Genomic DNA, 25,844 nt, shown 5'->3' with positions numbered 1-25,844 from the left:
AAACGAGTGGTGTAATATCAAGGGAAACCTGTCCTATGTGGACGAAAAAACTAAAATATCTGGTCCAGTTTGTCATGATAGTCAGTGACATGATCATATTGAACAATTACTTTTGGAGGAGGTTAAATATGCACATCTCACAACTTTGAGGTGACCTTTTTTTGGCGCCGTCCATTTCTGGCCCAAACAGTATTCATTTGTTAAACGTTGAAACACAATGCAAGGGTTAAACACAGCTACAAATTTATTGTAAATGAAAATTCTCTCTCTCTCTCTCTCTCTCTCTCTCTCTCAAAATGTACATATAATAATGAGTTCAATTTATATCTGGTTGCTTACATTTTATTTACTTTTTTCCATGTTAGAAAATGTAACATACACACTTTTTATTTCTTTATTTTACATTGACCTTGTTTAGTTGTTTTCCCATGATTGTGTTTTGGTGCTCAGTTCCCCAACGATGGAGCCAAAAGGCGAACAAAACGAAAACATGGTACATTTGGAAAGCCACAAATATACAGTATACAGCATGCATGTTTGGAAAAAGACAAAAGTAATAATAAATATTGCGTATGGATTTTTGCAAGCCAAGATTAGTTATACAACACAAAGTTTACAGCATAGGGTATTAGGATACGTAAGGACGTCCCAAGAGGCAGGATTACACCATTGACCTGAAAACTTGAGATAACTGTATAGTCATGGTCATAGCACTTGTAGACATATCGATGAGCCGAGGTTGATGTTTAACTTCATCAAATTACGTCAAATCTCATTTATTGTGTGTATGATGAGCCACTGAATAGATTGAACTGGAGTTATTGTTATATGCGACAGTAATACATGATTTTAAATGGCTGACCGAATTAAACCATTGAACAGCCTTCACAGCAATCACATTTTGCTGGTTTGTGTCCAAACAAGCAACATTTCTGATTTCTTTCTGATTTCTTTCTGCAACATTTCAGATCCCCCCCCCAAAGTCATAAAGTTTCTTTCCAGGCGACTTGCAGTACAGGTGACTACTCAGCATCATGTTCGATTTTGTTTGTATGTCAATGAGGAGCCCCACTGATGTGATAATAAGAAAACCCATTTTCTGGCACCGTCTCTAAGCATAGTTCAAAGTTTTATTGTCCATACGAATAAAAAAAATAAAAACAAAACCCTGGTGCGAGTTACTTTTCATTATTTGTTGTGACTTTTTTTTTTTTTTTTTTTTTTTTTTTAAATGGTTCACTGCATTATTACTAGCATATCACGGGAGCATCGAATTTATTTAACAATCTCTCAGTAATTGGATGCTAGAGTAACAACACGCTGGTCTTCGCACTGGACTCAGTGCTCAGACTGAATGTTCACACTATGTTTCCAGGGTCCTATGTTCCCCAGTTCTACATTATACATATGTGCTCTCCCAGGGTCCTATCTTCCCCAGATTTATGGCACCTAATGGGAACTTGACAAAGGGTCCTACGTTCCCCTGTTCTACATAATACACATGCGCTCTCCCCGGGTCCCATGTTCCCCAGTTCTACATAAGACATAATCTCCTCTCCCAGGGTCCCATGTTCCCACAGTCCTATATTCCCAGGGTCCCATGTTCCCCAGCTCATAATACATGCTCTCCCAGGGTCCTACTGTAGGTTCCCCAGCTCTATAGCAGATAATGGGTTAGGGACCCTGGGAACACAGGACCTTGGGAACTTAGGACCCTGGGAATATAGATAGGCTCTAACCCAAGACGTTCAAAACACTGTAAATCCCAAATCAAATGCTTCCGCTTCCTTGGTGGCACCTAATCAAAACTAAAATCAACCAACCACCCATTACCGAGTGCACACAGAGTTGCCGATCCAGTGGCGTGGAGGGAAAAAAACCAAAACAAACAAAATCCAACCTCTTCAGCGCGTCATAATTTTTTTTTTTTTAAGAAATTCCCAAAACAACTTCCACTAGAAAGTCATGATATGTAGACATTATTTACAGTTGTTTTTTCCTCTCCAGTAAGGCATGCCATTAATCAAAACTTGTCGTCTGTTAGCAGGGTTACAGGCTCTGTCGCTATGACGATGACACTGCAGATCGGAGGGAAGAAAAGATTCCACCGGTGCAAAGTTTGTCAACTCGGACCGCGAAGCTCTCCAAAGCCCTGGTCTATACATCAGAGGTTATTCTTGTTATTATCTTTTTCAGTTCCAATACACACCACGCCCACCCCCACCAAACAAAATGCGGCATTTTAATTCCACCAACCAACACAAAAATGTCTCATCTCGTCATCTGTGATAAGAGAAGATACGAGAAGATCCAGAGCCCAAATAAATTGGTTCGGGTAACCAGTGCAGAGCCGTGAGTGGGCACACATTCCCGCATCGACCGCTTCCCGCTGCTCGTACGGTGTCGTGACGCTCGTCAATTTAAGGAAAGAGCAGAAAAATGATATCCTGCGTGACTGGCAAAAAGAAAAAACAAAACAAAAAGAAAAAACAGCTACTCCTGTCTTCTGAAAGGCTATAATGAAGCAGAGTAATCGCCCAGGTCTGGTAGGAACACTACATTAGTATATCCTGCATAAATATAAAAATACATATACATTCATGGTACTGCTATGCTGTTGGCTTCTTCTTTTGACACATCAGCTTTGGTTTAAATGACATCTTTAGTTTGAGGAAAATAATTAGTAAACAGAGAGTAAACTTGCTTCATTAGAAGATTAGAAACAGGGGAAAGGGATGGAAAAATGTATATATAGCCAGTGGCACTCCTTCTACGAGTGAGGGTGTGTGGGTGTGTGTGTGTGTGTGTGTGTGTGTGTGTGTGTGTGTTTTCCTGTTTGAGGTCATCATAAAGACGTTGGAAACGCTCGGCCAATATAGCAAGTGAAAACTCAAATGATGGGTTGGCCGTTAAAGTGCTTGCATGTACGTATAAAAAAATAAAATAAAAAAAAAAACACATTTGTAAATGTAACATGGAGATGAGCTCTTAAACCCCTAATAAATAATATTAGTTTGTCGCCACCTAGTGGTCGTACAGGGGGTAACACGTAATTTTGTAAAAAACAAGTAGAGGACGGACATGGCCTCCGGTATTCATTGTCTGAAAACTTTTTCCCCCACCACACAACATAAGTGAAATCATTTAAAACCAGAAGAAATGGTTGACCTGTGTCTATTTCAACGGTCGTTTGTTTCAACCACTTTACCATGATTTACACTTTGTGTGCAGGAAAACGACATTTTAATACTTTCACGGGGGATTTAGAAACGCAATGTCTCCAGAATGTGCCGGTATCAAACACCTACACAATCGGGCTCTGGATGTTGACCGTCCTCAAAAAGACCATAAGCCTGTATATAAGAGTGTATATTTTCCTGTGCAAACAGGATAACAAAACATCAAACCAATACCTGAAGGTAAAATAACAGAAAGGAAAACATGTCAAATGATTGCAAAATAAAATTAAAATAAAAATTGTCAGTGACATAGTTTTATGGCAAAAAGTGTAGAATATTGTAGCTACATTGTGGCTTTTTAGGAGAAACACTGACCTCTGGTTTCTCTGTATAAATATACATTTCATAAACACTATAATAGAGTAAGGCAATCATATATGGCTATGATATTAAGGAGCAATAGACAACTTTTTTGCTTTAACTTATTATGAAGTTAATGTTGATTGCACAGTGTATTGGCTGTAGAATAACGACAGCATCGCTGTTTAGATCAGTTCCCTATAAGCCTGCATTCAGAACTCCACCGGGTACAAACTCCTGGGAAAATGATGGACTTATGGCAGTGCGTCACAGGAAGTGCGTCAACCAACTATCAACCATTGGTGAATATAGAAACAACTCAGCGGAATTGGTTGAGAAATGTAAACGTTACAGTGCTTTTTATCCGGAAAAACGCAGCACCCCCGTTTACTTACTATTACTACTATTTTACTATTTGTTTACAGGCCAGTCTTGCCTGCTACAATATGGTGAGGCGTTGACGTATCGCGCGCCAACAATAATACTACTTGGATACAGTGGGGGTGAGAAAGTTGAAAAGTTGTCTATTGCCTCTTTGAGAAGAATTCAAAACTGTGTGTGTGTGTGTGTGTGTGTGTGTATAATATATATCTAAATATTAAGCAACTTCGTGCACAACATTTGTGTTTGTGTGTGTGTGTGTGTGTGTGTGTGTGTGTGTGTGTGTGTGTGTGTGTGTGTGTGTGTGTGTGTGTGTGTGTGTGTGTGTCAGTCCATGCATGCGTACGCCATGGTGTGTGTTAATGTTATTTCCACGTGCGGAAGTTTGTGATGAAACTTCCAATCCAGATGACCGTGTCTAGACTAATCAACCTCCAGACTAAATGGTTTTCTCATCCTTCATTAATAAGTCATTAGTGATACAGTGCAAAACAATACTGAACAGACGGACATCATTTATCTGCGGTGTTTCCTTCTCCAGCCGCCAGAGAGAGTGCCAAGAGTACGAGGTGTCCACGCCAGGCGACTGTTATGACTTCATTATAATTATTATTATTTTTTTTTATTATTATTATTTATTTTTTTTAAACGGGAGTGTACATTCGTCCTCTGTGCTGCACCCAGCAGGCGTAGAGATTTGTTTGTATATTCACATTAGTTTGGTTTTCAGTCCGAACGGCCCGGATGCAGTATCCCTGGGACAAAGTTGCGTTTTCTCTCTCCAGTCGATGATTGTTTGCGGTACTATATTCAACTTCCAGGCTTGGTACCTTCATCTCGCCCGTCCAAGGAGAAGTCAGCATTGCAGGCTCGGCCGTGGACGGACACGGGGCGTCTTGCTCAAGGGCACTCCAGAGAGGGTCGCCCATGAGGGTCCTGATCGTGTTCGCCCTGTGCCGCCTGGGATGACGGCGCCTACTCAGCCGCTGGGGTCAAACGTAGATGCCCTCTGGGTTTAGACTTGAGGAAACGGCGTTTTGGAGGGCACGGAGGTCACTGGGAAGCAGGCGAGAGGAACCCAACCGCTTCAGCGACCCGGAGTCGATGTCTCGAAGGGAATACAAGAAAAACAGAAGATTCTAAGTCAAGAATATAGTCTACTGGGTTGGCTAAAATAATGACGCTTTCTGCAATGATTCTGAAAGCACGGTACCACAATTTTAAAATAATGTATCAGTCCTGGTGCTCTGAGGTTTCATCTCATTTAAAGTCTATATCTACTGCACATAGATTGAAAAATGAATGAATTATAAATATGGTGATGGTGGCAAGGCCCCTGAATTGAATACACATTAGACCATTAGTCACAGAGCCCTTTTAATATGATTTTGCAAACGTATTCTAAATGAAATAATGGTGAAGTTTAACCATTGCTAATTCTGCTGGGGACCCCCCGGACCCCTTGGGGTCCCCGGGCCAGAGCCAACGTTGAGAGCCACTGCCATAGGGAACCAGAGGCTCCTTGACCCAGAGCATGGACGTCTGAACCCAAACCCGCTGTTCCACGTAACTCCAACAGATGGCACTATAGCCACACTTTTATTGTGCAACACTAAATTAAACCATCAATGTTATGGCTTTAGCTGAAACTCTTCCGAAGATGATTATATTGTATACGATATTTATTGTATATCATTGCAAAGTTATGTTTGTACATGTGTGTGTGTGTGCGTGCGCGCGTGTGTATACCATTGTTATTCTCCTCGCTGCTTTGAGCAGGCAGTACAGTGACCTTGGTGCCAGTCTGCTGAATGAACTGCTGGAGGTTCACCTGCCTCAGCTCCTTGGTCAGCTGTTCCAACTCCTGCTCCTTCTCCTGTAGAGACACAAAACCGCCCCCCCCAAAAAAAAAACCCCACAAACCAGCAGAATGAAACGGGCTCTATGACTCAGACCCACAAACCATGTGTCGCTGCGAAAGGACAAAACGTTGGACCGTGTATGAGACGGCAGACCGTATTCTTAAAAGGGAATGTGTAACACAAGCAGGAACTGGTCTCTGTCAAATTGATTGATTGTAAGGGAGCGTGGATAACTTCACACAGTGACATACAAGGAGTCACATTCAAACAGACTAGAAGATAAAATCAGTGAGTAGTGGAGAGAGCACGCACGCACGCACGCACGCACGCGCACACGCACACGCACACGCACACACACACACACACACACACACACACACACACACACACACACACACACACACACACACCATTTTGTGATTGTGGGGAAGTTGATATCGAAATCTATAGGGGAAAATCACAGCTTTTGTCATTCCATATTTATATAAGGCTTTCCATATTTAACGGCAATTTCCTCAGAAGCGAAACACTTAAAGCTGTGGTCAGGGAAAAATGTGTTTTGGTTTCGATGACTTTAATCCCCCGGCTGCTTACGCAACTCTGGGCAAGGGATTGTATCCTTGCTCAGGCCCCTCTCTAATCAGCCCAAGAATGCTGTAATACCCTCCTCCCTTTCCCCGCTCCTTACCTCACACTTCCCACACCCAACTTGACCCTGTCAGCAGTAATAGCGCTGGTTTATCCTTCCTCCAGTATGAGGGGGATAAGGGCCAGAGAATCTAAAGTACGTGGCCAGGGGAGCCGGGAATACTAGGCTTCTGCCTCGCTGCCCACAGCCACAGTACAACCCATCCTCGGTTCAAAGTGTGTTCAGAGTGCACAGGGTCAGGGTCGACCCGATATGGTTTTTACAGGGCCAATGCCGATTATTAGTAATCAAGGAGGCCGATAACAGATATTTGGGGCCATTATGCATTTCTAGTCAAAAAGAAAATTTCAGTGTCACAATTTACAGCAACACAAATTCCAACACAGAACTTCCTTGACATGCCTTTAGACATATGCTTAATTAAATACTAGGACACAGAACATTTCAATTATATTTAGAAAAAATAATTGCAGGGAGCTCCTAGCCCCATTTCTTGTAAACGGAATTGAACCTTTAAATAGATAAAAATAATTAACTAAACAGATCCACAAAACTGTTTTTTTTGGTCAGTCAGTGTGCATTAGAAAAACAGGATAAAACAGATAGAAGCTTATAAATCAATCATGTCAACGGGGAATCATAAATATATTTTCATGTGTGTGAATCGTCCGGACAGGGTCGCGAACACGGCTCTCCGCCCGCCCCGATCGTCCTGACCCGTTGGCCGGCCCAGCCCGGCCCTCCTTCCGTCTAGTCGAAATATTCCCATTGAGTCGGGTACTGGTACCCAAGTAGCAGCAATAACATCCGAGTGAGTGAGAAGTGTATGTGGTGTGAAATTATTTAAAGATGGAGTGCCCATTTTTTTTTTTTTTTTTTTCGCACAATAAAAGCAAGTGACTCCTTTTACTGCCTTTTTTAGGCAACTGCCGTTTAATAATATATAATATTAATTATAATTAATAACTGGGAAAATTGACCCCGGGCAATAATCGGTCCACCCCTAGTTTTGAGAACAATATTTGAGAAAGGAAGTTTAAGATTCCTCTAAATGACGATGTTTTTCCATTTATAAAAATGAAAATAAAAAACAGATACAGAAAAAACAAAGAAAGCTACAGCTGCAACTAGACCTGCAGTCTCTTGCTGGATTGTCCGAGAGTTCGTTCCAAGGCTCTGCAGCTGCTCTCCAGCCGCCCGCTGTGTTGGCTCTGCAGGTCCAACTCCGCCCTCACTTTGCCCAGCTGATTTTGTACCTGGAGTACACAATAATAAACTTCAATGCTTTATAGAATGGCATCATGGCAGAAAGGTTTATTAAAATGGCCCAACAAGATAGTTCGGACGAGAGGGGATGTTGACCTCTTTAAATTATGCTGAGGTGACATAAACTGAGTCCGTCAATTCTCAGGCAATGGCAAAGGCAATGGCATCTTATGTTGTTGTTGTTGTATAGCTTGTAGGATTTCTTATTCATGGACACAGTATATAGCCTACACCTGCAGTAGGTGTTTGTGGAAGACCCAGGTGCGTGGTTAAGCCGCGGCCGCAGACGACGGCGTGCCGAATTAGCGCCCGGGCGGTGCTGATGGGTCCGTTCCGGGACAGGAAGCATTCTCAATGTTTTGTCCGTCTTGCATATGGAGATCTGCGCACGGGGCGTGTCAGCTGACCAGGAGCCAGGGAAGAGTCATTCCTCCTGCGTCGCCACTGATAAGCTATTATTACAGCTTATTATTTATGGTTTTGGCCAGCGAGCCTTTCTGTTCTGTCTCCGTGATAAAATAATAAAGTAAAATAAAATCTGCCATGTCGACGCCCCAGAGCCAGAAAGAGACTCACAGTGTTAACTTTGTTTGGTCAACGATTGCATTGTTTAGATGGAGTCCATTGTGATTTAGAGCTCACAATTTGATTGAAATTAAGGAATAGCACACCCTTGCTGTCATGCTTTATTGGCCTGCTTGAGAAATAACACAAGGTCTAACTGTATAACTGTACCTCCTCCTCATTGGCCTGCTGGTTAAGCTCTGCCTCTTGCTGCAGTCGCTCCTGCTCGAGCCCCGCCTCCATACTCTACAACAGAGGGAATTAGGTTGCTTGATGAAGATTTCATATTCACAAAATTGGAACCGATAAACACACACACCCCTTTCTTTCCCAGCCTCTCTCTCTCTCTCTCTCTCTCTCTCTCGCTAAATCTCCTTTCTAGACAGTCCTGAGCCTTTCTAGACAGTCGAGAGTCTGGATATTGTAGCGGTAGACTCAAGATTAGAGACCGCAAATTCCGTGAATACTTCTAAAACAATAATGTAGGAAGTCTCCTTCCCTAGCCCTCCATTAAATCATTATTATTTCTGGTCTGGTCAGTGTGGGGAGATGCTGGAACCCAACAATGCTGACCTTCATCACTCCGGACGGGATAGCAATCCCTCACGGGCCCAACCCAGAGAAATTTGTTTAACCCCTGAAGCAAACCAGACCCAGGCTTCTCACCTGTATGCCTGCGAGGTGCTCCGCGAGCCGAGCGGAGCAATCGTGCACGCGGCCCTGCAGCTCGGTGAGCTGCTGGCGGAGCTGCCTCTCGCTCTCCTGCTCGATCTGCAGCTCGTTCTGCCAGAATTCCTCCTCCTCGATCTCGGCCTCGTTCCTCCGCACCTGCTGCTCCGTGAGGAGCAGCTCCTCCTCCAGGTTTCCAGCCTGGTGAGGTGAAAATAAAGCCTTTGATGAACTGAAATGAATTGAGTTAACCGAATCGAGTTTCCGAATTATTTTAGATCAGAGCATTTCTACATTTTAAAGAGTGCAAGCTCGCGGCTGCAAGATTGAACACACAACAGGAGTTTCATTTCTGATGTGCAGTATAGGCAGACCAACGTCAAGTTGCAGCAGCAGCATTGACATCATTTGTTTACTGACGTCATTGGCCTCTCTGGTGACCTTGTCCCAGTCTCGCAGCTCGGCGTCGCAGCCCAGCAGACGGTTCTCCAGAGCCTGCAGCTTGTCCTTCTGCAGCTGAACCAGTCGGCTCAGCTCCTGGACCGGACCCCCGGGCACCGAGGCCCTTACACCCTGAACCCTGCTCAGGTTAAGGTGCACGCCTCGCTGCTGGCTCTGTTTGGCTGATGTCACATGGGGTCGGATGTATGGATAAGAGAAGTGGTGGGAGAGCGATAGTAGATAGATGGGTAAAGCAAGAAGAAGGGAGGGAACGTTAGTAAATAGACAGAAACTAATGACACAGAAAGCACTGTAAAAACTTTCCAATGACCTGTTGACTGGTGAATGTCCTCACTTTGCCCTGTATTGAGATAGAATGCAGAAACTCATTTTGGGTTGTACTTTTCCTACAGCTGTGGTGGTAATCCTCGTAATCAACATATACACGCAGTAATCCCGGTAAAAAGTCATGACCTAAGCTCAAGATAGTCTCCGATAACACTCCATTATTCACACGCCATTGTCTAATCATTGCAAGATTACAACTGCTTTTGTCATCATCCCTCTCAGTATCCAGCTGCTGTGAAGCTATTATGGTATGGTATTGTATGGAATGTCATATCAAATGACTGCTTTTTACAGCTATGTATGACTTTCTTATTTTCTTTGTTGTTTTCGCTTTTAATTGCTGTTAGTATTGGTATTGGCCTCATCTAAAGTCTCTTTTCTGGATAGTAACCTGCAAGGGAATATCACTGCTGCACTTAATGTATTCATAGCAGGAAGAGTTTCTACAGTAGTAGACACTGCGAGTAATTAGGAAGGAAATCAAAACCCCCACTTTAAGTCAAAAGGGAATATTAAAAAAGTAGGTTTTAAAAAACAAGGTTAGTTTTTAATGAGAGGAGTCCAAAGATTGTTAGTTACAAATGCATACTGAAGCCATGTACAGGATTCATATGGGAGCCGTGGCTAAACAAACAAAGAGCAATTGTGTCTTGCAACCCGAGGGGCCGCCATCACGTCATGCTATGCTTTTCAGCCTGGAAATGTATACTTTATAGCTAACCTTTAAAGGATGGATATTTTTCAACCCAGGCCTTACTAAAATGTTGGTTCCCATCATGTACTGTATTACTGCTCAGACTTCAACCACCGTACGACCTTGCAGAACGCTTTACCATTGAGAAACTTACCACTCTGCTGCAGCTTCTGGCTTTTCAAAAATGGGAAACACCCATTAAATCTCCATGTGTCCTAGTCCTTTTTTTGAACATGCCTGTAAGAAGTGGCGCATCTTCCTGTTGGTAGTCTGTTACGTTAGTACGGATCCAACCATGTGAGCTTAGTTGCTGAAGTGCGAAATAGTCAATAAAACCCTGATAACTTTTTATTTTATTTTTTTTTACCTTTGCCTTTTTGGACTGCATTTAAGCAGAGTGAGACACTGCAATAGAGTTGTACATCTCTCAATAGTAAATAAAAAGTTGATGGAAAAAATAATGCAAATCAATATTTTAATGAGGCCTGGGTTGGGAAACTTTATTTCGACACAGGGCTTAACACACGGGGCATGCTACCTTCTGGGTCACGGCTCTTCCCAAAGAGCTCACGGAGGCCTCTGGCTCCACCAGTGAAAGTTAGAGACTTGCGCTTGGGCTCCTTCCTCTTCAGCGAGCGGTCCGCTGCCGAGGGGCGGAGTTTGGCCAGAGGCGGAAGGCTCTGCCGGTAGAATCCTCGCTCAGGAACGCGAGCTTGGCCGTCCAGGGTGGGCCGCTCGCTAACTGACGGGCCTGTGCGTTGCAGGATGAGCTGAACGTCGCTGGCGTACTGGCCCCACTTGTTGAGGGACACCACTGGGTTCTCGTGTGGAGCCAGGTGACGTTCTGTATCCCGCCATCTCTCGATCAGAGTGTATCTGCCAGTGCGTCCTAAGTGACAAAAAAAGAAGAGAATTAAAACAGCCGGTCCCGGATAACTAAATGGTTTTTGCTTCAATGATGCCAAGAGTAGGTGCACAGTCCATCCTGGAAGTCCCCCCCATAAATAAATAAATACATAAATAAATAAAAAATCAATATCCTCACAAAAGGCACTCTGGTGATTAGCATGCACCAAAAAAACATAATATTACTGTATGAAAAGCAGGCACAACCTTTTGATTTCAATTGATGCCAGCTGAAAATGAAAAGGCCTTCGGCAATGTGTCTGCTTAAAAGGATCATAAATAATAAATTTATAATAATACAAAAAACACATACAATCCACTCGGCAAGCCAAATCTATTCACATTTGATAGATTGAAGATGTATTTCGTGAAAGAGCATGAAAAATATCAATAAAGAGGGTTTATTGGTATGCAGTGGATTTAGGGATAGTACATGTGGATATATGACCAATACATTGGCCTTCCATCCCCATCCCCGTGTCTTAACACAGTAAAGCCCCCTCATAAAAGAGGCACATTCATGTATAGCCCAGCTCACATCAAAGTGCCCGGCGTGTACAAAAGGCCGAGAGAGCACAAGGGAGCACACTGGTCGCCATTATTCCTGCTTCACTGTCGCAGTGCAAGACACAAGCTTTTTCCATCCAAAGAGATCTCCGTAGGACGGTGCCAAACCCGCAGAGACAAAGAGGTGATAAATCTGTCCGGTTGACAAAGGGGTGGGGGCATCGCTCACATTTTAGATTTCATGTATGTTACTCTTATGGCCCAGGACTGAGCAATCAATAACAGTGCACAACTTATTGATGCTTAACCTGATTTAGGACGGGGCCGATCCATCAAAAATGAACGACAATGACACTTTACGGCCCTGGAGATTTTCTACTTGAGTTCTATATCAAACATCAGCTTTATTTAATGGTGACGAGACTGGATTTGAACTCTAAAATGTTATCCCCAGAAGGTTTTCCCCACTAACCTTCGAAAAATCATTCTCCATCATCCATCACAAGATGTTTCACAGGCCCTGCTGAGTCAAAATGGTCTATTCACATGAATGGTGTTCAGAAAAGTGTAACATGCAGAGTATACAGAAATATTAAAGTGGCATGGTTTTACTTGTAAGATAAATGATGCATATGACATGAGAAAACTATAGTAAAACTCTGTTTTTTCCCTGTCGTTTTGGTCTGTGCTTACTTCAATATTCCACCCTCCCAGAAAAACAGAACAAAAAAAAACAAAACACGCCAACACAACATCCACTCTTTAAGTTGTTGCCAGGGAAAGCTGAGCCCATATCCATGCACCATTGTTTAACTGCAGTGGTGTCCCTTGCAGTACAGCGTATTTAGGTTCTTACCTACATCTGCCAATGTGAACACAACTCGCCATAAACATTTTGGCTTCACCGCATATTTTCGTTGGAGAGGCTTTGGTTTCATCTTCAGCTCAACATTAACCACCACAAAGCCAGCCAGAAAGATCCCCCAAGACTTTGCTTTGCTCTAAAAACAGGTTGCGGAGGCAGCATAGCTGGTAGGGAACACTGTGGTTGTATCCACACACACTGCCTCCAGTAAAGTGGATTGAAGTGGGTATGTCACACATTAGCATCGGAGGGGGAAAAAAAAAAATAAAAAATCCTGCACAACATGCCTTTAAACACAGATTAAGACAAGATCAAGACCAAGGCAGAAAGAGACAAAAGACACCACGCTTTTAAAGACACAGAAAGGAAGAAAAACACTCTCTGAGTTAACGTTTTAAGCCCATATTTAAAACGCTACAGCTAAAATGAAAACAAGTCGGAGCATCACACCAAGCCAAACCCACACGTATTATTTTCCATTTGATACCAACTTACCTCTGAACAAAAAGGAATAAGGAAAAAAAGAGATCTTGTGAGAATACTGAGCACTATTACATACAGCGTCATTTTTTTGTTGATGAAGCACACTCTACAGTGAGACCCATCGTGTTTTACACAGTTCATTTATGGGAATCAAAATTTCCTCCTGTACCAACAAGTCATTTCTCATACCGGTGCAATCGATCAACGGCTGCGTGTCTGTGAACCCGCTTGCCAATACAGCAAAGAATTCTGAGAGGAGAGCTTAATATAGGACAAAATTAAACCAGGGTTTTATTAGTTTCTCAGGGATAAACCCTTTGTGAAGTTTGTACAGGGATTTATGAGCAATTTTCTTGGATAATAAGGCTATGAATTCCTCAGCATGAACGCAATGTTCATATTGGGTCCCGGGCACACAAAATGAGTTTAACGCAAATTTGAGCAAATTGTTTTCCTTTCCGTTATGGTTAAAAAAAAAAAGAAAAAAGAAAAAAGAGAACTTACCGATGGCTTGTGCCAAAGCAATGACAACCTCCTGGCATGTTGTGAACTCTGTGACGCCGCACACGATCCGCTGCACTCCATCCACCCAAACCTTCAGTTCCATGGCCTTCATCCACGGACCCTCATCCCTTCACGCCGCCAGAGGGTGGTGACCACAGTGGCAGGACATCCTTCAGTTAAACACGAGGGGGGTTAGGAGTGTATTGTCTCTGTCAAGAGATTTTCCCAAAAGATTCCTTCAAAATGTGTGTGTTCTCTATAGAAAGATGTGGCTGATTACAGACAAACAACAGCTAAGGCAGTCATTTCAGATCAAACTGTGATCTTTGTTTTCCTCTCTGTAGTGGTCCTTAAATGGGCTTGAGATAGGTTGGAACACCTGCTGACTCGGGCGAATACTTTCCCCTGTTCCGTGTAGTGTTTACGTTAAATGAAAGCCTGCCTACTCTCGTCCCTCAAAAAGGTACTTCACAGGAGGGAACCACTTCTTTACGGTGACTTACTCCAGCCGTGAACATTAAACAGAGCAGGCTGTTTGGCTCCCTGAAAGCTCCTCTGATTGGCTGGAGGGTTCTTACACAGAAAACATTACAGACCTTCTGATTTGCCAGAGACAGTGTATAATTTGAAATGGTTTACACATGAACCCAATGAGACCACATATGCAATGCGAGAAAATAGAACCGTATGTAAAATATTGCAATTTAAGCAGTTTTGAGACTAGTTAGGATTAACAATGCAACTGTACTGTAACTGTTGAATTAGACGATTGTCCTGGATGATGTCTACTTATTGTGCCAGCAAGCCCAGCTCAAATAAGGAATAAATAATAAAATCAAGCAAGTTCCAACACTTTAGCCCATTCATAATACCAACACTGCGAGATGCTTTTGGCGCAGTGATTTTGTGCGTCTCAAAGACCTCGCCCTGAGCCATTTTTCATTTGGCAATCGCCGTTCCGGGGGAGCTTACAGCGGCTGCAGGAGCGCAGAACGAGAGCCGTTTCAAAGTGCTGACACAAGCAGCAAGGCAGTCATTATGGGCCTGGCAGCAGGACGACAGAATGCCCACGCAACCGTGCGGAGCGGAGCGCTGCAGCAGCGGCGGCAGACGCCCGCTGTTCAGACCTTCTCAAACCCAGCCAGGCAGGGGACGCTCTCCGTCCCCATCTCACTCTGATCATCAACTTCTAAACCCGCCTGAGCCGCCCCCCCCCCCCCCCCGTAATGGCCCAAGCGTCTTCCGTTCTCACCATAGGTCCCCAAAACAGGCCTTTTCCCCCTCATTGGGGCCACATTGCATTACACTTCTCCTGGCTTGGAGCATTTTTAGTCAGGGCGAGGCCTGTATTTGCAGGGTGGAAGGGGGGGGGGGGCGGGGGATGATTTGTAACTGTAGACAGTTACTGCAAGATGCCTCTGAGACCAGACTCCTACTAAGGCCCAGTAAATGGGAGCATTTACATGAATACAGCGAGAGAGGGAAGGAGGCAGAGAGGGTAAACAGTGAGGAATAAAAGGTGAGGGTTGATGAAAAGGAGAGAAGAAAAAAAACAAAAACAAATGGGAATGAAAAGCAGGCAAAAAACATGGATAAAAAAGAGAAAGGAGAGAACAAATAAAGGCGTGGGTGGATAAAAAGTATATGGGGGAGGGCTGGAGTGAACTGAAATGGAACACTTGTGTTTTGTTTTTTTTTTCGTTTGACTGAACTTGATTTGAGGTACGAATTGATGGGGTATCCACGCCATGCTGGAAATCCTATTCATGGCACTGTACAAAGAATGGATCATGCCTGGGGCAATGAACTACCACGCTTCCCCAAAGACACAAGGGAAGACGGTGACATTATAATATTGATTATCTCGAGATGAGACTAGAAATCGCCTGGGATTTTGGTTACAGCAATATAGCTAAATGTTGTCTTTAAGGCTGCTTTCCTGTACGGTATTACATTTCTGAACTTCATAGACTGTTCTTATTAGCGCCTCTACCTGCTTGGTCAAAATATCCACATTACCAATGATTGTTTCTCCTTTGTCTAAATATCCTATGAAAGCAACGATCGTCCTTCCTAAAATATCAAACTGTTGGTAGAAGTATTCATCCAAAAATCCCTACTCCGGAGTAATGCTACAGTGACTCGGAAGAAGAAAATAAATAAATAAAAACCAACCAACAAATGTATTGGTTTACACAAATTGGACCATGCGAAAATTTGGCATCATTTCAGATCAACTTTAATATTTTGCGGTTGGGAATAAACCCTAACCCAAATGGTTGTTTACCCTGTGATTCAGCCAGCTGGCGGGGCTAGGTCCCCTAAGAAGCAATAAGCAGCAAAAAATATGAAGCTTTCTGTAAGACTCTGTCATTATTAAGGTATTCCAACATCTGCCGTGAGTTAAGTGGGAGTTCAACAACTCCCTATTTGAACGGCTCGCTCTGCCGAAAAACCTGAACGGGGAGGTCTGTGAGCAAGTGGATTTCACATCGAGTTCTTCCATCATTGTCGACTTGTTCTAATGACCATAACATTATAATCAAAGTTCAACTGTGACACATGGTTACAAAACACACAGCATGCCGATAAACGACGCGATAGTGCTCCGAAATGTACTTTTAATTCTCAGGGCTGTGGTAAATATGTTGCAATGAGGCATTTATTTCATTCGGTGACGTGCGGTTCCCCCTCTCTCTCTCTCTCTCTCTCTCTCTCTCTCTCCCCGTCGCTGAGGTCATTCACTACTCCACGGTACAATTATCACCATCCTATCAAGTGGAACGGACAAAACAAAATAAGACCAACTCCACTCGCTAAAGGCTATATCTGATTTAAAGAGGTGTGGTGGGGTTACGCAATGACCATGTAACGGTTTTCTTTCAAGAACTCCGGAGCAGCAAATTTCCATGAGATCCATGCAGATGACACTTAGTCGTGCAATTCTAGAAGGTACACGTGGTGAATCTCAGGGTTAGTATTCAAGACAGCAGCTCTGTGTCACAAGCGTTTTATCAGGCATTTTATAACCACAACTATAACCATGGACGAGCCAGACCATCTGTTTTATAGGAACAGCCAGCCAAGGTGTGATTCCAGTAAAACTCCAAAATGTAACCACACGACAAGCTTCTTCTCCGGTTGTGAAATCCGGGACGTTTTGTATTCGCCATGAATGAACAATTGGTCCACGCAGAACGAAAGAAAAACTGCAAACTGTGACCTAACTGTAGCAATGGATTTATTTGTTTTGGCTCACCACAATATTACACGCGTTTTCCCCGAATGAGCTCAGCTTCTCCCAAATAGGCTGGGAATTTATTCGTTTATTTATATAAACAGACAGTATATAAAGCTCATCTTCTGCGCACTGCTTTAAATTTGAGAGCCCTGCTCTCTCTGGAGCTCCACCACCAACGGCGTAACGTCTGCCAGGTGGTGGATGCATCTCTCAGTGCCATGGGTGTAGAAACTGCGTTTCCGCTGGAAGTGCGGGAGCAGATGTCTAATGTTCGGCCGTTTTTTGAAAAACCCTTTCCGAGCAGGGGCGGCGGCCTACGGAACGGTCGCTCGTCCCTCACTTCAAAACAGCCTCGCAGACCCGGCTAACGCAGCTCAGGCCCATTCATTGCAATGGTGGCTCTGGCGAGAATCAATGTCCTAATCCCGGCTGCGATAGTAGCAGTGCCCTTATCTACCCGAGGCGCCTCGTGCGGGATAGAACCCGATACCCCTCCGAGTGTTGGTGTGCAGCTGCGTTCGCTGAGCTACAAAGAACTACGAATCGATTATTTCAACAATCCGTTCAAAACTCTGCTTTGCAACAAAGCTTTGCAATGCATTTGCTCCATTTCTCTCAGTAATGGTAAGATAAAAGAACGCTGAACTGTGTGTTACAAACAGCAGGCTGCAGAGTTCTCCGAAGAACCCACCAATAAAGAATCCAATGTCATATTTGAAATCATCCTTTTTAATAATGGGATCGGCTCTTCAGATGCACAAAGTGGGGATTTCATGCAGCTGTGCCTCATGGAGTATAAACGCAACAAGAAAGCATGTCTCTTCAGAGGAATATAATATTTCCGAGTGCTAAACTTAGATTTAACTCTAACTTGTTAACCTCGAAGTTACATTCTCACAATTCCACGAGGAAGCAGAAATAGACAGTGGACATACAGTAGCAAGGACCGTCTCCGAGTCCTTCCTGTGTTTGCTTCCTCTGGGGGGGGGGGACGGGGGGACGGTCACAAAATGCTGCCTTGAGTGGTACATTAGGATTGCAAATGTTAAATAAAAATTAAAAAAAATTAAAAACGGCTTCTACTATAGGTTAAATCATTTTAAATGTAAAAGGACAGTTAACTCTAAGATAAAATCCCTCTGCCTCAGCAGAATAACTACTTCTGGATTTAAATCAAATGTTGATTCAACTCTAATCATCATGTTACAAGCTATTCCTCTGTTCAAATAGCTGGGAACTAATGAGCCTAGTAACTGAGTTAAAAAAAAGAAAAAAAAACTAACTGATTCATTTATATAGTGTCAATTTATGAATCAATCTGAAATATTGTAATATTGACAGCTTGTTTGGACGTTATACACCCATTTGGTATGTAAAAAATGTAATACAACCATAGTTAAATGACTGAAATATTTAATTTCTGCATTAGACTGACTCTTGTGGTGCAATATCTTTGTAATGCACTGTCAGACGAGAACTGAAACTTCAGCAATAGCAAATAGCAATTCTAATCATGTGTAACATGTCAACATATCGATATAGAATTATAACGTGAGCCACCTCATCATTAATGGATTGGATCGAAAACAAGCCAAATTGTGAGATCATCACTATAGAGCTCAACAGTGTCTGCCCACTTTTAGAAGGGTTCCGTTTCCGAAAGTCAATTTCTGATTAATTTACCCATTCACTGACGTTTCAGAAAATTAAAAAAAATTAAAAATAAAAACAACGTCGTAAAAACGACAAAAACGTCACGTGGAAATAAGTCCATGGTAACAGCTCCACCAATCAGATGTCGCTGTTACACTTGTGGGTATTTTAGAACTTCTCCAAGACATCGCGAATAAAACATGTTTTTCTTAAAACAAGGTCGGTATCTTACTTGTGGCTTCTAGAGGAGCACAAACCATTATTTCACAATCTCATAGCTTGAGGTGAATCTACCTTGTATGGTTACGACATTACGGCTAATCATTTTAAAATCCTCGATTCAGAATATGAATTGGAGTTTGGTTCTGGAAACTCACTGCTGAGCTCTACTGGATTTGAAGCTCACTCAGTGTGCGCTTTATTAGGCACACCTGTACAATTCAATGTAGTCCAATACACAAGCTCTGCCATGGATTCTACTTTTATTAAGTTGATAATGTTCCGTTTTTGAAGTCAGAAATGTGCACATTATGTTTACCACTGCATGTGGTGGTGTCTGAACTACATTATATTGAGAGGAGTTTCTCATCTTTTTGTCCTCCCCATTGACATACATGAGGGGGACAGAATATTAGAACACCACCTTGTTGCTAAAATATATATCATTGAATTAACACTTCTTCTATGACAGCGTAAAAAAACCTGAATTATAGGGAAACATAAAGAAGAATGTATGGCAGAGTTGGTGTACTGGATTACATTGGATTGTATAGGTGTACCAAATAAAGTGCACACTGAGTGCACAGACACACACAGTTTACCGTTTGTGGCCTGGTATGTGCATACTGCGCGAGTCAACCACTTTCAATTTCTGGGATGTCAATTTGAAAATAATCACCCCGCCCGCGATGTCAACTCTGGAGATGCGAAGTTCTCCACTGACAAGCAGCGGGGAGAAGCACTTTGCCGTCCGACGACGCAGCCAGCGGAGGGGAGGTTGCGCGAACAGCGGGGGGCGAGTGTGTTCACAAACAAAAGAGCATGCTGGAGAGAAGGGGAAGGGGCCGCACACATGACTGCCATTGGCATGAGTGGGTGCAAACAATCCGTCGCCATGGGGACAGGGCTCTGGCTTTGTGGGGGCCTTACACAGATGACTGGATTGATTGGTGGCCGCGGTCTGGGAAAGGAGACCGAACAATCACCCGCAATTAAGAAGGAGCTTGCGCTTCCTTGTCGCTTCCTCTTTGTTTCCTCCTGGGAGCACCGTGGTCGACGACGGGGCACGGACGTGTGGATGAGTGCGGGGCTTCTCAAACAAGGTGCTCTTTACGGCGGCTGCTATGAAGAGAAGAGCAATATGCAAGGCCCTTCCAATTGAATACACCATGATTTAACCCTGGATTTGATGGGTTAGAATTATTTCAGCATTGTGATTTTTATTACATTTTTTTGGGGTTCTTCAAATTTTGATTTGCTGGGTCGGGCGAAGCTCTTCTTCCCCATCATAAACGGTGAAAGGCAAAGATATGCCGGAATTTCTACTGAAACCATGCACATTAAGTCCAAATTACATCACCAAAACCGTTCTGAGTAGCTTTGGATGTCACATCTTCTGACGTCATCGTTTCCTGACTGAACAAGCATTGACAATAACATTTTAAATAAATTGGCTTCAAACTAATTTTAGAAAAATATTTACGGTTTGCCAACGATGAGCAGTATATTAGATTGCTGGCTGACGTCCAAGGAAAAAGATTTATCCCATTGTATAAGTATCCTGTGTATATTATGGGATGGTAGCGATTGTGTTCCAGCTTTTCGTTAGATCCTCACAATAGGAACAGAGAAATGTAAAGAAAAAGAAAAAAAAAAAGCATATATTTTTGTTACGCGAAATAAAAAAAACATGAAAGAACCTTATTTTAAATTGGTGGCCTGTTGGCAGGATAATGCCCTTCAATTGGTAGATTATCAAAATTAAATGGTGCGTCACCTTCATTCCATTAAATTTGGATAATATCTTCGTTGGGAATTCTCCCTTACTAAGAATAGAATGGAATTAAGTCTGTTTCACCCAAATGATGACTTGGGAAAGGCCTCCCCGATCGAGTAGCTATTTAGACTTATCAATATAAGCCCCTTTCCCATGTGAATACATAACGTTGCTGGATAAAAAATATCCGGCAAAGCAGTAGGTAGTCATTCCCGCATTGGCTTCCTTTACAGAAAATGTTCAGTATGAGTCTATTCCCACATAGATGACTGTTACAGTAACATACAGTATACAGTAACAGCTTGTGTAAAAGGTGTCTAATATCACGCGAGACTAGGGGACAGAATCGTTTTTTTTTTTTTTATAAGACCTGCGCGTCGCTCCCCGTCTCCGCGCTGCTACCGGATGGTCTCGCTTCCTTCCGCTGACGGAGCCCCCGTCCCTTGACGCAATAACCCTAAACCCAACGTTATTAAAGCAGTGTGATCATTTTCAACCTGTCCTACACTCGGCGGAACGTTCTCCACCCGTTCTCCCTCTCCCTGTCAAGTCCACACTGCGGTGCAACTGGCGGGCAAACAAAGTGCTTATGCCTAATGTCCGCGAACCGCGCCCCGAACTGTAAAAGACACGTCTAAGGTCCGAGTGGCATTTTGTAAGAAAAAAATAAACAACATTTTAGAATAAAAAGACCCGTCAAGTTTCTTGTCTTTGCAGCCAAGCTCCACGGTTCGCACTCGCCATTTTTCTGAATGTTTTTTTCGTCCCGAAAACAAATAACTTTTGAAATACTTGTACAAAATAAATATTCGTAAAAACCCACTATTTGTGCTTTATTTGGAGTCGGCTCCACCTCTACTGTACAGCAATGTTACTGCCTCCATTCACACACACACACACACACACACACACACACACACACACACACAGCCATAACGGCATTTTCCCTGAATTTATACTAGGTCGAGAGTGGGGAAATATACGGATATACTTTTACGGAACATGTAGACCGGCACCTTTTCCCATATTACGCCAAAAAGGAACATTGCCAGTAGATTTACGGCTTTCAGTGCAAGTGGGCAAGGGGCTATGGAGGAAAACTAAGGCTCTGGCCATGGAAAACAAGCTGTTTGTGAGAGGAAGCCAAGTGAGGAAACACAATGACCTCAAGGAATCAAAACAAGCCACTGAAAGGCACAAGACACATGGCCTTTAAATGGATTTAATTTAATTATTTCATGAATTGGATCAGGTTGAGAGCACATTGCACCGTGTCTAAAGCCGAACCAATCGACTTCTTGTCTTCCTCTTAACCTCTACCTCTATCTCTATATTACTCTGCTAAAACGAGGAGGAGCGAGATGCACACTTCACAAAAACAGACATCTTTTAGAGGAGATTACTTCCACGTTGACTTAGTCAGCTGCGGAGTGTGAGGAGACTGAGGGCTTAGCGAAAGCCAGAATAAGCTGAAACAAAACCGTCAGAAAGTAATTGGACAGAAAGGTTTTGTGGTCCCACAGGTCTTGTCAACGATAGAAGTGGCCAAGTACAAAAATAAATAAATAAATAAATAAATAAAATCAAGGTTCAATTAGGAAATCGCTTTCTAATCACATTATGGAGGAAATAGAAGAGCCGTTGTTGATGTATATACAATAAATTCCATGCTATTGGATGTTTTTATTCTTCATTCAAGGTCCTATTAATAACAGGGTATTTTATTTCTAAGTTGCATTATAATGAAAAAGGTCTACATGGGTGAAGCCAATGGAAGCCCAACTGGTTTGTAATGGTGGCATTAGTGGTAGCACACTCATAATTTCTTAACTTCCCCGTGGGGAGTCTAAATGTCAATGTCAAAACTTGTTTCATTCAAATAATGGTAGTGGGGACCCAACCACGCGTCCCCCGCCATTTGTCCAATACAAATGTTTGAGCAATGTTTTTGTGTTTTTAATGCTCAAGGCACACTTGGAACAAAGCAAAACAGTCTAAATAAACCTGATTACTTCATTACCCACTGGCGCACGCTAGGATTACCATATTGGGGGTGGGCAACCCAATCCAGCGTAGAACCTTGCAGTCTCAAAAGTTAAAACTAATCAGCTTGGTAGAGATAATAAGCCTTTAACCCTGTAAGACGTCGGGCTTAAGCCGGCCAAGAGGTGGTGGTGAAGGGGGGGGGGGCTGACTTAAAGGCAGAGTTTCTCACCAAATAGGCAGAGATCTAATCTTTAAATGAAACAGCCCACGATTATAGTGGGATCAGGCAAACACAGTCGTTTGTTTTCCTGCTAAAACAGCAATAAGGAGATGAGATCTGAAACAACGCGGTAGGAAAACCATGAAGAGCACAGTATGGATTTGATGCGTTTCTCCTTGTGGTAGAGGTCAGGTTATATAAAATTGCAGACAAAAAAAAAAAAAAAAAAAAAAAGGCATAACTGCGAAGTTAATTTCCAGGAGATCTGTGTCAACACATAGAAATCACACTTGTGCAAGTTGTTCAAATAAGACTTCAGTGGGTGTAGACCTTAATGTGAGCTTAGAGAGCCAGATGGAAGGCATGGCGCTCTGACAAAAAGGACTTACCGCTCTTGAGCGATTGCACAAGGTTGACTCCGTTGGGAAACTTTATCTTAGAATAACTAAACAAATTGTTTATTACGGAAATCTCAAATATTACACTGCAACAACAACATACCGTCAACATATAATACCATATACTGTGGAATATCACAACCAAATTATTTCTACGTCAACGCTGAATGTCAAACCCAAGCTAAAGTGGACGCCCCCCCCCCCCCCCCCCCGGCTGTCAAATAATACTCAAGATCCAGAAATACGTTCGTGATAATTAAAAATTAAACCCGAGCGCTGTCATATGATGACCACTAAGTGTGTCCTCGAAGAAAACCCTCTCCAAGAGCGTGAGGAAATGTCATCAGGTACCTCAAAAAAAAACAAAAAAAAAAAAACAAGACATTAAACCAGATCAATAACAACAACAACAACAACACGGAGAATAGCATACACACAGACTGTACAGTAACCCAGTTTTGGCTCTCATTTCCCTCGGCCTTGGGCGGAATATGTGAAGGTCTTTCCGCTCGGGTCCCCGGCTCTATGAATCAGTTCAACACATCATTTCATTAACAACACTGCTGAGTGAGCGGTTATAGCCCAACTCCATAAAGCGATTCATCTCCGCCAGCGCCCGGTAAATCCGCTCGGGCGGCGACCCCCACGTCCTGCGAGACCATTGATCGGGTATGTTCGCCAGATGCCGTTCCCGCCGACTCACCACGCAAAAGCGGGACCCCCGTCCAAACAAAACGTGGGACGGAGGCGGCGCAACACAGACTTCGAAGACATGGCGCCCGAGTTTGTCCCGAGACTCTGCGAGGCCTGGGAAACCAACTTGAATCTTTGAAAAGTCAGTGAGACGCATGTTTCTATGAACCCCCACTTTTAGTATCACTCTTTTACATACCCATCACTTGTCTGGAGGCGCTTTGTACACGTTCTGTTTGTAGTGTGTGTGTGTGTGTGTGTGTGTGTGTGTGTGTGTGGCGAACGCATGCCCTTCTACGCTTTTCAATTGCGTCTTTTACCCTCCTCCTCCCCCGTTTTCAAGTTTTCACCCGCCGGCTGATATCCCCGTCCCCTATAAAAGCACCCTTTTGGGGGCAAACCCGCGACGAATATGTCGACTTGACTCGTATGTGTTAGGACAGGTCACAAATACGAGGGCGAGGATATGTGTCCGCTGCATCTTGCCCAACACTACCTCACACTATTCACATTCACATGCCACTTTAATTCACATGCCACTTTAAATGCACATATCTGTATATACATAGGCATATTCCTTCAACCTATTCCATTTTATTTCAATTTATTTTTTATTGTATTTTATTCTATATATTTTTTATCTTATTCTATAAGTATTCCACTTACTGTATTACGTTTTAGGAGTCAGTTAGTCGGTCTATTAGAAAGGAATTTTCTACTTTTTATTTTATTTCATTTTTGTACTTTTTCCTAGGACTTATTGTGCGCTATCACCGGGTGCGTTGCATTACATTTCACTGCATATATGTATGGAAGTATGTATATGTATGTGACAAATAAAAATCTTGAATCTTGAATCTTGAATACTAGCTATTAAAACAGAAACGTACACCTGTTTATTATTGTTATTATTATTATTATTATTATCAATAATAACAATAATAATAATAATAATAGATGGCTTTTACGGCTTCACAAAAACACGCGAGACAACTGTAAAAACAAACTTAACCAACTATTTGCAGTTTGTGTGACTGCAGCCCCACCACAGTGAGTTCCCTTGCCCTTTAAATGTGTGTGTGTGTGTGTGTGTGTGCGTGCGTGCGTGTGTGTGCGTGCGTGCGTGCGTGCGTGTGCGTGCGTGCGTTCCAGACGTCCCAACTGACGTTAAAGCAGCAAACAGATCAACACAGGCCGCGGCTATTTTACGAACCCTCGCGTGCGTGAACGGCGCCGTCCAAGTTGTCGGTGCGGCGGAGCGCGTGGCACAGCCTCCCTCCAGCCCGCAGAGGCTCCCGGTGGCAGCCAAGTCAAACTCTCGTCCTCTCCGGTAGTTGTTGTTGTTGTTGTTGTTGTTGTGTTTGTGGTGGGGTTTTTTGTTTTTTGTCTGTTGGTTTTTGTGTTTTTTGGTGAATAATCCCCGATGCTACGTCGCGGAGGAGCGATAACGCCGCGCGGTCCAGCCGGGGGGCGGAGGGGGACGGGGATCGCGGCTGGAAGTGGAGCCCGGCGCCCGGAGGAGCTCCCAAGTTTTGTTGGGGGCGCACGTGAACGCTTGAAGGCGGTGCCGCTAGCGCCGCCGCCGCCGCCGGTGCCGCCGCCGGTGCCGGTGCCGGTGCCGGTGCCGTACGAGCTCGATACCGGAGCCCCTCTTCGCTTCACGCGCCGTCCTCACGGTCGACCCGAGGAGTTGGAGCTTGTAAACGATGTGACGTCGTAACCGAAGTGGGACACACCGCGAGGCATTGTGGACCTTAAAGCGGCAACGCGCGAGCCCCGCTCGTCAAGCGGACCCGCGCGCTCGCGTGTATATAGGGGGTGTGTGTGTGTGTGTGTGTGTGTGTGTGTGTGTGTGTGTGTGTATGTATATATATATATATATATATATATATATATATGTATGTATATATATATATATGTGTGTGTGTGTGTGTGTATATATATATATATGTGTGTGTTTGTTTGTTTGTGTGTGTGTG

At 43.4% G+C, this 25,844-nt stretch overlaps 1 protein-coding gene across 1 annotated transcript; it reads right to left on the bottom strand.

Annotated features, from left to right (window-relative positions):
• Window positions 1–237: 237 nt before the first annotated feature.
• Window positions 238–25,555, bottom strand: rassf8b (Ras association domain family member 8b). The gene is made up of 9 exons (XM_080022576.1): window positions 25,079–25,555; window positions 13,679–13,848; window positions 10,952–11,302; window positions 9,351–9,553; window positions 8,928–9,131; window positions 8,433–8,507; window positions 7,565–7,687; window positions 5,670–5,796; window positions 238–5,028 (listed from the first exon to the last, which is right to left on the bottom strand). The coding sequence occupies exons 2-9, from the start codon at window positions 13,788–13,790 to the stop codon at window positions 4,913–4,915; spliced, it is 1,311 nt and encodes a 436-aa protein (XP_079878702.1). The 5' UTR covers window positions 13,791–13,848; window positions 25,079–25,555; the 3' UTR covers window positions 238–4,912.
• Between the last annotated feature and the right edge of the window lie 289 nt (window positions 25,556–25,844).

The sequence above is a fragment of the Zeus faber genome (genome assembly GCF_960531495.2).
Source record: "Zeus faber genome assembly, chromosome: 21".
NCBI classification, from domain to species: domain Eukaryota; kingdom Metazoa; phylum Chordata; class Actinopteri; order Zeiformes; family Zeidae; genus Zeus; species Zeus faber.
Note: the sequence above shows the minus strand (reverse complement) of the source record. Positions and strands in the feature narration are given on the sequence as shown.